General features: G+C 52.1%; 1 protein-coding gene across 2 annotated transcripts; it reads left to right on the top strand.

The window, feature by feature from the left end:
* Positions 1 to 267: 267 nt before the first annotated feature.
* On the top strand, positions 268 to 11,442 carry ENDOD1 (endonuclease domain containing 1). Of its 2 annotated transcripts, XR_007508864.1 has the most exons (3): positions 268 to 916; positions 6,697 to 8,577; positions 8,618 to 11,442. XR_007508864.1 is itself a non-coding variant. In XM_049823508.1 (2 exons), the coding sequence occupies exons 1-2, from the start codon at positions 428 to 430 to the stop codon at positions 7,828 to 7,830; spliced, it is 1,623 nt and encodes a 540-aa protein (XP_049679465.1). In that variant the 5' UTR covers positions 268 to 427; the 3' UTR covers positions 7,831 to 8,593. The 2 variants fall into 2 exon arrangements, 1 of the variants encoding a protein (XP_049679465.1); XM_049823508.1 differs by lacking the exon at positions 8,618 to 11,442 and having other exon boundaries at positions 6,697 to 8,593.
* The last annotated feature ends 1,877 nt before the right edge of the window (positions 11,443 to 13,319 follow it).

The raw sequence follows: 13,319 nt of genomic DNA, 5'->3' as shown, positions 1-13,319 counted from the left end.
GCAGCACATGGCTGGCAGCAACAGTGGTGACAGATACCCCAGAAGGGGCAAAGGGGGTTCGCAGCAGTGCCAATATCCCGCCACCTCTCTTCTCCCTCTCCCTTAGCCAGGCTCATGGCTGGAGAGGGCAGCTAACACCTTCTTCGGGGTGGTGAATCTGACTTTGCAGCATCCCCCTGGCAGCCCTAGGAAGATTTCTGGCTGCGTCAGCCAAAATTCCTGCTGGGGACTCTGCTGCAATGCAGCACACCACACCCCCGCCGGCGCTGAGCCCCAGCCTGGACGGCCAGTGCCGCTCAGCTCTAGTCCTGCACCGCCGTAGGCTTCCCTCCTCCTCTTCCCAACGAGCCTGGATGATTTCAGGTTGCTTGGCATTATCTCCTGCAGGCAGTTGGCGTCCGCAGCGTGTGTCAGCGCAGCCCGGCGCATGTTTGGTTTCACAACGCAGAAAGCCCTGGCTCCCCGAAGGGATCGGCTGTGGTTTCATATTTCATTTCCCTCACACGCTACACCCGAATTCCAGACGCTTTCTGGCTTCGCTGCTGCATGGACTCAGAGCACAGGTCCTTTGCCGAACCCAGCGGAGGCAGACGGGGCTTCCCTCAGCTCCAGGGAGTGCACCATGAAGACGTCAATCGTGTTTTTGCTTTGCATCACGGTTTTCCCAGGCTTTTCCCAGGGCAGAGTTGTCGGAGAGGATGAAACTGGTTTTGCCGAGTGTAATGTGTTCTTCCCTGGACAAGTCCCACCCGAAGGATTTACGGAGCCGTTCCACGTGAAAATCTGTCAGCAGTACAACAAAGAGCCACGCTTTGCAACCCTCTACAGTACTAAGGACAAAATCCCTCTTTATTCAGCTTTTAAGTATACAAAGCCAGCCCAAAACAAGGAGGAGAACTGGCTGGTCGAACCGCAGGTAAGTCAGCTTTTCCTTCGCTGTAAAGGAAATGTTCCTGGAGAACATTTTTCCTCTGGGGTGAAGCTGGGGCTAGGGTTTTGCAAAGGAGGCAGGAGCTCTGCTTGTTGAACTTCTTTTGATATTGATTTAACCCAAGCAGAACTTATTTTTGTGCTTGGAACTGACCAAACAAATAGTTCCTTGTCCCACGGGGCTTATAATGAAAGCTGGGAGGCTGCTGCGTGCAACGTGCCGTGTCAGGGGAGAGAAAAGTCATCTTTGCCACCAGCTGATGCATCTGTCCTGCCTGGCCAGCTATCACGGGCAGGGAGCACTGCCGATGGGTAGCAGAGTTAAACATCGCAGTGTCAAGTTGAAGTTTGTTCTGTTGCCAGCGTGATCGCAGTGTTGATAAGAGTTCTTGAGCTTCGCTGCGCAGGGATAAAACATCCATTTGCGGTTCACCAAGTTGATGCTGCAGCTTTTTGTTGTGTGCCTGTGTTGCAGACTCGGGTAGGGAAATGAGTTGCCATGTCCTGGAGCGTGAAGGCTTCAGTCAGGTCAGAAGTGTGCAGTATAAAACAAATTTCGCTGCAGCCTCAGTGGTTTTTGTCTCCCCTGACACTTGGCATGTTGAAGCAAGTCCTTCAGGCTGTTAAATTTAAAGGAAATCCTTAAAAAATGCCCTAAGAGGACAAGTAGGCTTTACCTCTCTCTTTTCTTTTCTTTTTCTTTTTCTTTTTTTTTTTTTTTTTTTCCTTGTTTCAGGTTTTTCAGCAGTGATCACGGGTAATTTTGTAGTAAATATCAAGCTACCCCCATCCATTGAGCTCAGGAAAGTTTGGCAGCATGCAAGGGTGCTTCATCAGGGCAGGAACGGCTGTGGTATCTGAGCAGCATGTTGGGAGCAGGGCCCTCAGGTGCTGGGTGCTAGATGTAGCCAGAATCAAAGCTCACCCCTGTCTCAAGAGAGTGGTTGCCATGCTCATTTTCCTCATATGGGGTGATGAGATACTAAGACCACGAGGTCACAGGCAGTGAAGGCGGGAAATCCTACATCCCTGTCTTCATCTCGGACTGTCTCCCTGCTCTCTGGGCTGGGTTTGGAGCTGCAGGGGTTCCCAAGGGCCTTTTGATCTGCCCTCCTTGCACTTCACAGATGGCTGTGGGAGGTGTCTGCTTGCCCTTTTAAAACAGAGGGAAGCTTTTTTCAGACTGCCCTTACGGAGTTGAGGAAGGATGATGAGTTTTTGAAGCACAAAGGGGACCTTTGGCGAGTGAGCATTTGCTGTCAGTGCCATGGAGACAGCGAGGCAAAGCAGCAGAGATGAGATCCTTTCCCATTTGCCTCAGCGGCTGATGCCCTTCATCACCTCTAGCCACCATATCTCCTCCTGCTCCTCGTGGTCTGACTCACCAGACCTGCCCAGGCAGGCTTGAAAGCCATTCCTGCCACAGAGCAGTGGGCAGCCCCTCCACAGCAGCTTTGGTTCTCCAGCACCTCCCTCCCGCTGGCTGCCCTGCCCTCCCCGCTCCATCCCTCTTCACCTTGTCATCATCCCTGCCAAGCACTCCAGAGCCTCAAACCTTGTGTCTCCTGCCTCCAAACCGTACTGCAGCCCCAGAAATAATTGGCCAGGCACTACCTTTAGTCGCTCTGGCTTCCCCAGAGCATCCCCATGCATTGCTGTGGGTCCATTCTTAGTTTACACTAATGGGTCTCCTTCACCCATTGCTGAAATGCAGGTGTCTCAGGGGTGGGAAGTAGCAGCTCTGTGGTTCACTGGAGGAACCTCAGTCTGAGACAGAAAACCACTAGAAAAAAGATCATCTGAAGAATCTGTAAGGAGAAAAAATCAGGACTAGGAAGAATTCCTATAACTCAAGAAATAAGTATGTACACCCCTCTCAGACACTGCCACACAGGATCTGGGAGGAGAAAGTGGGGAAGAGATTTCACACCCGTTATGTGTGTTCCCATCAAGGCTAGGTCAGATGGTTAGGGGAGGTCAAATGGCTGCTGAAGGGAACCCTTAGCAACACCTGCTTTGCAGCATAGCCCCATGAGGTTATATTGCCTGTATTCTGGATAATTCCCTTGCCCAGGCAGGGATAGCCAGGTATGAGCAGGCTCAGCTGCACAGTGGCCTGTGCTTACACCTATGTGCATGCACATGGAGATGCAGAGACAGAGCAGGCAGAAATAAATCACTATAAAAATGCTGTCTGCGCTCTGTTGAGTGCCTCAGGGTCATCACAAGCTTTTTTGGGGAGTAATGATGTGGTGAGGGCACCGTCTCACTCCCTGCATGCCTACCTCCTCAGGAATGTCTGCCTGAGAAACAAATGCCGAATGTTGCACAGAGGCAGTAATTGGGTGAGAGGTGTGAGGAATGTCAGTGCCACCCACTGCCGATTGGCAGCTGGAAACAGCGAATTAATTCAGCAATTAGTGAAAAATTAGAGAGCAGGCAGGGTAGGTTGATGAGCAGGGTACTGATGGGACTCCCCCTGACTCAGGCCTGAAAACCTGCTCTGCCACAGTTTTGCTACAGGTTGAGAGCAAGTCACTTAGGTGGATTTCGCCTCGTCTCATTTTGTTTGTCTGAAAACCTATGGTTTTGACTCTTTCTATAGTTTAGAGAGAGATGGAAAACTCTGGAGTTGCTTTTTCTGTCCTAATGTATGAGGGGTTGGATGAATCACCTTGTGTTTTCATTTGGTTGGTGACTACTACCAGCCAGATGACCAAGGTGGGATTTGCATCGTCCACCTATAGCTACCTCTGAGCTGCTCTCGCCATCTCTCTTGGTGGACAGTCAAGAGAAACGGGTACTTCTAGAGCCACTCATGTGGACGTCCTGCGACAGCAAGCTTGCTGTAAGATACACTGTGCCTCCTCCCTGGGATCTGTACTAAGGGTAGATGAAGTATCTCCACTGCAGTGAAAGGCATAAGCATGCCTGAGGAAACAGCGAGGGGAGTGGAATGCTGAAGTTCACCAGGAATGGTACTAGGGTGGGGAAGGTGGGAGTTAACAGTGTCCTACACTGTTAAATGACCAAACGATGGAAGCTGCCTGCTCTAATAGCTGTGTGTTGCCATACTTTTAATCCCCCTCTGCCCCTGCCCTTCTCTGAAACTGCAATCCCCACTTTATGAAACACATCAATATTGTTAGGTGCTCACATCCATACAGGTGTTCAGATGCATAATTTATTTTTAAATCCCCATCCTATGAATTAGGTGTTTACCTGTCTGCTTGGATCTTGCCCTTAGCTATTCCAGGTTATTTGGGCAGGTGGCTTCAGGGCTGACTCCATGAATGCAGATACGTTTTGGCGATGACACAAACCAAAAGCTTTTTGAAGCAGTGAGGAAAGGTAGCTTGCAATGCAGATTAGTTGCAGTGCTGGAGGCAGCTTGCCTTTGGGGCTGAGCTGGAGGAGGCATGAAAACCTCAGTTACACATGAGTTATTACAAACCATAATATGAGTTATTATAAGCATAACTTGGTGATGTCAGAGCCTTACGCATGAACAGCACACGGCTGCATTTTTATCATGTTCTTTTTTAATTGCACCTAAACAATCCCAATGGTATGTGCAAAAGCCTGCAGCTGAACAGGTAACCAGAGACATATTTTCTTGATAGGCACCTCAAGGTTTGCATTCATCAGCTCATAAGGAGAGAAAATTAAGTTTATACCATCTGCTTCATGTAGGCTGGGAATCTCTGCCAGGAGGCAGAGCTGACTTGTCTCGGGTCTACGTGTCCTTGTGGTACAGCAGCACTGCCATGGGAGTGAGAAGGGTTCAGTGTCCCTGTGAGCATGTCAGGCTCAAAAGGGCCATAACACGGAGGGCAGTTTCCAGGCACAGCCTCTCACCCATGCCTGCTCCCCCCATCACCTGTCCTGTGGGATTAAACACACTGCCTGCATCCCTCGTCCCATGGCACAACATCATAACCTCATCAGAACGGGGAGAGTGCGCTGGGGGGGCAGGATGGGACAGTGATTTTGTGGAACGCAAAATGTCTGGCCTCATCAGCCAGCTGCAGCCCGTGAGTTTGGGGCGTCTGAGCGAGAGGAGCAGCATAAGGCAGATGAAGCGCAGGTTAAGTCTTTTTTAAGTGGCGTATTTAGAAAAAGCTACAACTTGTGCATCAGCACATAGGATTCACTGTGATCCTTCCAGTCCGAAGCAATAAGCATCAGATGCTTCAAAACAAAGTGCAAGACACCTCCTTAGCAGGAGATGGGGGTGATGCAGCCCTCTGCAATGGCCAGCGTTGGCACTGTGACCAGTGTCGGTGCAGAGCGAGCCCTGAGCCCGGACCGCAGGGGCTTGGCTGATGCAGGAGCCCAGCCAGAGCTCAATTCCTAGGCGAGGGTGATGGATAGCTGCTGACACTCGTGGTGCTGGCCATTTCGCCCTGACTCTCAGCACAGGTTGACGAGAGCTGTGAGGAGGTGATGAGTCACTAAGAGGATGCAAACTCTGCGTAAGGTTGCTGGACGTCTGTCCAGCTGGCATTGCAAGATGGCCAAGGGATGAGGAAGGATGACTGGGGAGTGATTCGATGTAGACTATGAACTGTCTGCCATAGATGTCTCCAAAGTACATATTATATAGTGCCGTAAGCAGTCTCCAGGCCAGGAGCAAAGACACCAGGTTTAATTGGGCCAGCACAGTGCTAGGAGCTGAAGGCCACAGCCTTTGAAACAGGGACTACAGGAGGCAGTGGCTGCCAGAGACCATCTGCCACCCCCGAGCTTCTACCAACACGCTCACCCTTTAATTTGGGGAAGAAAATGACAATCTGGCACTCACCTCCCGGAGTGGCTGCAGGCAGTGCCAGTAGGGGTGACTAAGGAGCAGACAGAGCTGCTGCCACCTGAGAAAGACCTGAGCACGTCCCAGCATTTGGTGCTTCTGCTCCCACTGCTCGTTACCTGCCCGTGCATGGCTCCACGCATGACTCCAGGACAAATTCCTGCTGCAGCAATTGCTACCTCTGGCTCTGTGGCATGGGAATGGCAGACACAAGCAGGCACCACAGTTTCCATCGAGGACCTGCAGTGATGGCATCCTCACCCATGTTATGCCAGGAGCTGTGTCATCGTTAAGGATGAGGTTCAGACTATTAATGACATGAGGTTCAGACTACTAACGACAAGCCCTGAGAGAGCTCTCGGAGCTCACTGCTGTGTCTGTGTTCAGGGCAGGGAAGTTCAGGTCACCTGCCGTGGTGGCTGGCTTCATTCTGGCTTCTTACACCATCAGTGGTGAGAGGTAAATGCCTTCTCTAGACATCCTAGATACCATGTTTTTTGTCTTCATGGCTTGGATTTGATAGTTCAGAGGGACTGAATTAAGGTGCCGTGGTAGGTGCTTAAATGAACTGGAGGTACCACCACTGAAGGAGGTGAACACACTGCCCTAAACCAAGCCATCTATTGGTCTTAAAAATCTCTTCTAGGAAAAAAAGCACAAGTTAGAGGCTTGGTGCAGGGTGGCGGGTGAGATTCTGGAGGCTGTGTTGTGCTGCGAACCAGACTGGAGAGCTGCAAGCATCCCTTGCAGCCTAAATGGACGTGTTTGACAGGGCAGCTAAGTAGAGCATACAGTCCTCCGAAGCACTGCAAGGAAAATAAGGAGGGAGTACAGGATGTGGTCCGAGGCACAGCATGTAGTAGCAGTCATAATGGAAAATATACTTCAAGGCCCCTTTTGCATGTTGCTTTCTAGGAAAGGCAAATTGCATCCAGTAACTCTTCTCTCTACTGTTTCAGATAGACGATCCAGAAAACGACCTGCATGAGATGGTGCATGAAGCTGATATTGTTGGCACTGTGGCCAACCTTGGTGCAAATCAAGCCTTGACCTCAGACTACATGGGCTCCGGTTACGAGAGAGGGCTGCTCAATCCCAGCTTGCTCAATGAGGAGGATTTCCAGATGGCCACTTACACGCTCACGAACGCCGTCCCTCTGAGCCCGTCTCTGAGCAAAAGCTGGCACAGAGACATTGGGAGGGTAGTGGAGCAAGCTCTGGTCCCTCACTGCTCCAAGAAAGATCATCTGTATCTCCTTGCAGGTGCAATTCCTTCCAGTGTCCGAGTTAAAGGCAAGGTGTCAGTGCCAGAGACCCTCTGGCTGGCAGCCTGCTGCGATGCTCCGGAGGGATGGTCCCTGGGAGTAGTGAAAAAAATGAGTGATGAAATCAGCTTGGTGGACCTCACGGTGGGAGAGCTGGAGAAGCAGCTTCTCGCAGGGGTTCACTTGTTCAAGGGCAAGTGTGGGGAAGACAACAAAAACCAGGAGAAAACAGAAGCAATACTGCAAGCTGTCAGTCAGATCCGCTCTGGAGAGCAAGTAGGAACAAGTGACAACCAGGAGGCCAAAGACGGCGGCTTGGTGAGAAGAGTGGCTGGCATCATTGCTACCCCTTTCATCAAACTTCTGGAACTCCTCATCTACGTGTTTGTGGAGCTGGTGAAATTTGTGTTTTATTTTCTGTGGCTTGTTATCAAGCGGGTTGGTGGTGCAGTTCTGGATGGACTCTACAGCCTGTGGAATGGGGTGGTGTCCTACCTTAAAGCCATCAGCATGGTACTCATCAGCATCCCCTATGATGTGGGAAGAGTCATCATCAACATCTTCCTGGGCTTCCTGCAAATTGTTCAAGATGTGGCATCCCTCACCTACAGGATCCTGCGCATCCCCGTGGGGTTTGTCCTTCACCTCGCTGCTTTCCCTTACGAATCCATCTGTGCCATTCCCTCCGTCCTCAAAGACATGGCCACCGGGATTGGGGGCACCTTCTCTCTGGTCATCGATGCCACAGCCACACTTCTGCATGGCTTTTATTACCTGGCTTGTCACATAGTCAAACGGTTTGTCCCTAAAGGCTCCTCTGATGATTGATAGGGATGGAAACCAAGGCTGCAAAGACACGGAGTGAAGGAAGAGTGGGGCAATGCTTTAAGATACATGGCCAAACGCTGTCAATTTTATTCTGGTATTTATTGTAGTGACATTAATAACAAAGAATCGACTGGGGAGTAACAGGGAGGGCTGAGGTAACGTTGCCGGGGGCAGCCACCATTGTAACTCAAATTCTGTCTGTTGTAAACTGTTCGGGTTTTATCGGTGCAGGCCACAAAGTTTCTGTGATTTTCAAATGTCAAGATGCTTCCTCTGGGAGACGCGTGCTAAATGTGGTATGAGGTTATTTCTTTCCGGCTATGATAACACTGAGCCCTACGCACTGGCAGTGAGCTCTGCAGAAGCTCATCCATGCCAAGGAGGAGGTGGTGGTCATGGAGGATTTTAGTTACAGAGGGTTTTCTGGGACCTGGAGAAAGGAGGAGGCAAGGGTACAAGGATTTGGGGCTGGGGAACAGCAGGGAGCGGGGCGGGATGGGGCAAGGTCCTGCTGTTGGTTGCACTGGTCATTGCACCGCTCATTGCACAGGGGTCCCACGGGTGGAGGGGGTGCAACCAGGTGTATATCATAGTCCTCAGGCCTTTCCAGGCAGCTGAAATTGTGTGGATCTTGCTGTGAGGAAAGACCTGCTACTCATCCTTTTGCATGGTGGGAAAACATTTTCCCTTAGCCATACCAAGGTCATCTTCCCCCAAACCTTCCTTGCTCCCTGGTGACCACTGAAGGTCTAAGCCCTGAGGCTTAAAGATGTGGTGTACCCTGAAGGTCTAAGCCCCTGAATGTCTCAGCCCTGAAGCCCTTGTGCCCAGTCTGAAGCCCAGTGGCACCCGGGAGTCACGCTTTTGGCTTTGAATCCGTTGCCACCTGCTCTGCCTCCCTTGAGAGCTGACAGCTCCCCAAGCACGCCGTGGTATTTATGTGCCTGAGGTCTCTGTGAGACGATGCCCAGGCTGGCGATGGGTAACACCACAGCTGTCCTTCTGAGGCTTGTTTTGAAAGCACACCTCGCTGGGGAAAAATGATCCTCCTCGGTTTTCCTCTAGGGCAAAAGAGAAGCAGCTCTGCCTTTTCCATCCATCTGAGTTGGTGGCAGGGATGCCCTTATAGAAAGGAGACATGGGAGAGGAGGTGCATGGGGATGATGGGGGGATTTTGCTGCTTTCGCGTGGGCTGATTTGCTGCTTTCATAGCCTGTACCCAGAGGTAGAGTCAGAGCAGGGCAGGAGCCAGCCCCGGGCAGGGCAGGTGGATCCCCTCGGTGCTGTGCTGGGCATGAAGCTGGCCTGAGGGACATCAGGGAAACTTGTCCGGCAACTGGGAGAGAAAAGGCAGAGGGAACTGGATACTTGTGGTGAGTTCCTTGCACTTGGAGGTCCTGGCAGCACTCATGGAAGAGGCCTCTTCCTCCCGCAAGAGGAAAAGAGGTCTGGGTGGCTGTTGCAGCTGCAGGAACCAGCATGGCCAAGCTCCACCTGAGCTCTAACAGCAAAGCCTTTTGCTGGGCATTTTTCCTCCTTAGCCAATTTTGGAAACCTGGAGGAGGGGAAAAAAGTGGTTGTGTTGCCTCTGTCTCCCATGGGGACTGTGAAGTGTCAGGTGGGATGAGAGGCAGGAGGGGGATCTGGGGTGCAGCACTCATTTTGCTGTGTGAATACCCACCTGGTGAGCCCACGCACAAGCAGACACGTTTATGTCAGAGGTGAACCCAACTTCTCTTCTGCACCGCTCGTCCTCCCTGCTAGCTCCTCACCCCTTCCCCCAGCTGGCATGAGCCAGGACCCCCCCCCACATCTGGCACTCTGGAGCTGGGGCACACGTGAGGCCTTTGCAGGGACCATCAGTGGTTTGGAGCCAGACGAGGGGCACAGGGACACCCGCCGCTGCTGGAGGAGGGCACGGGGGTACTGCCCTTCCCCAGGGCTTGGCTCAGCGAGGGGCTTTGGGCCTCTTGGTACAGCTGCCTGCAGGAGGGAGGCTCTCGATTGCAGCAGCATTTGCTTTGGCTGGACTCCAAGAGGCATTTGGGAGTTCTGCACGCACAGATCCTTCCCTTCACCCCCACCTCTTTCCCTCCCTCCAGCCCCACGTTGGTTTTGGACCCCGATCTGCCATAGCATCCCATAAGGAGTCCCAGGGGTGTGCAAGCCAGTGCTGCTGTCCCCGTGAGGGACCCAGCGGTGCTGTGTTGGTGGTGGCCAGTCCTGGGTTGAAGAAAGCCCAATTACTCAACTTGCCAACTGTGCCTCTCTGCCTCACGCTGCCTGCGGCAAGGCTGAGCTGGGAGGGGAGAGATTCAGAGGGTAAAGGAGATTCTGCTGGCTCATGGTGGCAAGAGAGGGTTGTTTCCTTAGCTCAAGGGCTGTGTTCAACGCGACCAGCCGTGCATGCACATCCCGGTCCAGCACACCCTGACCAGGTGGCTCCCCGTTCAGCAATGACGCTGATGGCATCATTGGGGATGCCAGTGATGGGGGTGAAGTGGGGAGGCAGTGGGATGAGTGGGAGAGAGGATGACTCCTTGTCTCACCCTTCGTGGGCCATGGCTGGTTTGTGGAGAGAGGCCGCCTCCAAGCAGTGCTGGCTTTGTTCAAAAGGAAAGGCAGCTTTTGTGTGCCAATATGGGTATAGTTGGGTGAAGTTGGTGGTGTTTTACAAGTCCCTCCTTTGCCTTGGAGCTGTTGGTTTGGGGATTTTGGGAACAAGGGGCAAGGTCCAGGTTGCTGCCCCCAGCAGGCAGACAGCAGCCTGCGGACGCGCTCCAAACCACACTTTGCATCTCTGCCTCCTCAAACGTGCCCTTCCTGCTGCAGAGCCAGATGTGGAGCTGGTTTCCCACTCCCTCACAAGACCCCATCCCAACCCCAGCGCTCCTCTCGGGCTACATGGCAGCTGTCAAGGCAGGAAAGCAGCCAGCTCAGGTCCCAGGAGATGACAGGGTGGGGTGACGGGCACCAGCCTTGGGGACCCAGGGTCCCCAGCAGCCTCTGGAGGCACATGTGGTGGCAGCAGCTGGCGATGCACTTCTCAGGGGTCCCGCACCCGGAGCAGCTTCCCCACAGCTTAACCCAGCAGCCCCCGCATCCCAGCTCCACCAGCATCTCCAGCGCACCCCCCCAGTTGCAGCGTTGCGGGAGCTCATGTGCTGAGAGGCAGAAAAGCTGAGGCACCTCAGGAGGTCTGTGTTGCCGCATCTCCATCGCCATCGCTGCCCAGCCTAGCTCGGGTCAGGCCAGCAGGTCCTCATGCTGCAACTGTGTCTTCTGACCGCAGGTGGGCAGTCCTTGAAACCTGAGGGGCTGCAGCACTGTAGGATTTGGGTAGATGTGGAACAGTATTATTAAAATTGTCTTAACGTGCTCAGATTTCAAATGCTGAGAACCGCAACTGGCATGGGGCATTTTTCTTCTGTGCTGCGTGTCTGAGCAGGTGATGGGAAATCTGTATTGAACGCTGAGCAATTATCACAGAACAAGCAACATCCTGCTACAAACTAACTATTGTTTGAGATTATTCTTATCTGGGCATGATTTATGGCTTCTGAGCTTTACTCTATCCTTGGAAACATATGGCTTCAACAAAATAAAAGTTACTTTTCCAAAGAGGGGCTGGTATCACATTTCTGTCACAGTTGCAAACGGGATAATGCAATCCCGGGGTGCCCTGGCTAATCAAGACAGCACCAGCAGCACAGTTGTTCTTTGTTATGGCTTGACATCTGATATTAATGGCCCTTTTTTGCTTTTAAAACACCTTTCCTCTATCAAAGCTCTTTAAAAGACTCAATTCATTAAGGTGGAATATGTAGGTAGAAGCTGGGGGGCTGCAGGCAGTGAATTTAGCTCTGTGTGTGCCAGAAGAGAGAGGGAATGTTTTATTCTTGTGAGATGCAGTGAGATGCAGCTCGGGTGCAGCACAATGGCCAGATACAGATTCTGTGATACGGAAAAATCACATCAGAGCAGGATGATTCTTCGCAGCTGACAGGGAGAAACTCCCTCTTGTGCAATGCCATTCCCTTGACCGGTTTTGCCACAACTTCTTGAGAAGGAGAACAAGCAGTCCCTAAAAGTGGCCACTTTCCCCACTGACAGTATAGCGATCCTGGGCTCAGTAAGCCAGATGTTGGCACCTGCGTTTTGTGGGTACCTCTCTTTGGGCAGATGAAGCCCTCCGGTGGCGTCTGCGTTCCTCTCAGGTCTGCAGGAACTGGTGAGACACTAGAACAGGTTGCCCAGAGAAGCTGTGGATGCCCCGTCATTGGAAGTGGTTGAGGTCAGGTTGGACAGGGCTTTGAGCAACCTGACCTAGTGAAAGATGGCCCTGCCTCAACCAGGTCACCCAACGCTTCGACACAGGGGTCTCCATGCACCTCGAGGTGACCCTTGTCCCTGCTGCATTCGTCCTGGGGCTGGTCACTGATAAGGGCAGGGGGACTCGGCGACCCCAGCAGCATGGCCCCTCGGTCACAGCCCTGGGCTCAGGTCCTCTGGGTCACACCTCTGCCGCCATTGCGTGTTTTGGAGCTGCTCATCTCTGCGTGGAGCTCCATCGCCAGCTCCGTATACCTCCCTCTGGCCAGGGAGCTGCTCCAGTTCGGCAGGGAACCGAGCTATGCTTGTTCACAGGTTATCTCTCCAGCGTAGTCAGTGCCAGCAAATGGAAAAGGTATTGGAAAATAAATACCAGTGTAACTCGTTTGGCTAGGAAAGATTGCCTGGGAGCAAGGAGCATGAGGCGTGTCTGGGGTGTGCGCGTTAGCAAGATTGCAATCCCATGGGTTTGACATGGGACACTTTCTCCTCGCTGCATGGTCTCCCAGGCTGTTGGATTTACTTCGATTTGGGAATGGATCTCACACTGGGTAACATCTGCCATTGATTTCCACAGACCTGGTGTTTCCAGCCAAGCAGAAAGGCCTACAGACTTTCCAGTGGTGTTAGTGTTACAGCTGGTTGGAAAATCTCCAAGGAAATATATCCTGTCAGAACAGGGTGATTTATCAAACAGGGTTCTTTTCATGGCAATTTGCCATATTCAGTGGAAAAGATTTTTCAGGCCCAGGCTGAAAAGGACCAGAATCATCCAAGAGCAGCCCAGAGTCTGGGCTGGAGGTTTGGATGTGGACATTCAGCACCCACTCCTGCCTAAAGCCAGGCCTGGCATGTGAATGTGGCTCCGTCTCACAGGAGTGCCCTTACAGCCATGGCCCATGTTAGCTTATGTCTCATTTTCTCCCATTTGTAAGGGTGAAAAAATCTTGTTTCCTTTCCAAAAATACTGAAATTGCGACTGTATTCCTGACAGGTAGAAGCCATTTTCCACTGACCTAGCAGCAAAGTTGCCTGCAAAGCTGAAGCAGTGGCTTCAAATTCCTCTGCAGTATCGTCTTTATTAATATCTTGATGTTTTAAACTAATTTAACATGGTGGAGAACGGACATTTGGAGCAGATGCCACTGCGCGTTTAC

The sequence above is a fragment of the Accipiter gentilis genome, chromosome 19 (assembly GCF_929443795.1).
Source record: "Accipiter gentilis chromosome 19, bAccGen1.1, whole genome shotgun sequence".
Taxonomy (NCBI): domain Eukaryota; kingdom Metazoa; phylum Chordata; class Aves; order Accipitriformes; family Accipitridae; genus Astur; species Astur gentilis.
This window is presented reverse-complemented; position numbering and strand designations above follow the sequence as displayed.

Bases quoted from the DNA above. Each gene is read 5' to 3' on its own strand.
- ENDOD1 (XM_049823508.1), top strand. From the start codon at position 428: ATGTTTGGTTTCACAACGCAGAAAGCCCTGGCTCCCCGAAGGGATCGG. The intron at 917-6,696 runs GTAAGTCAGCTT...CTACTGTTTCAG, and splicing joins ACTGGCTGGTCGAACCGCAG to ATAGACGATCCAGAAAACGA.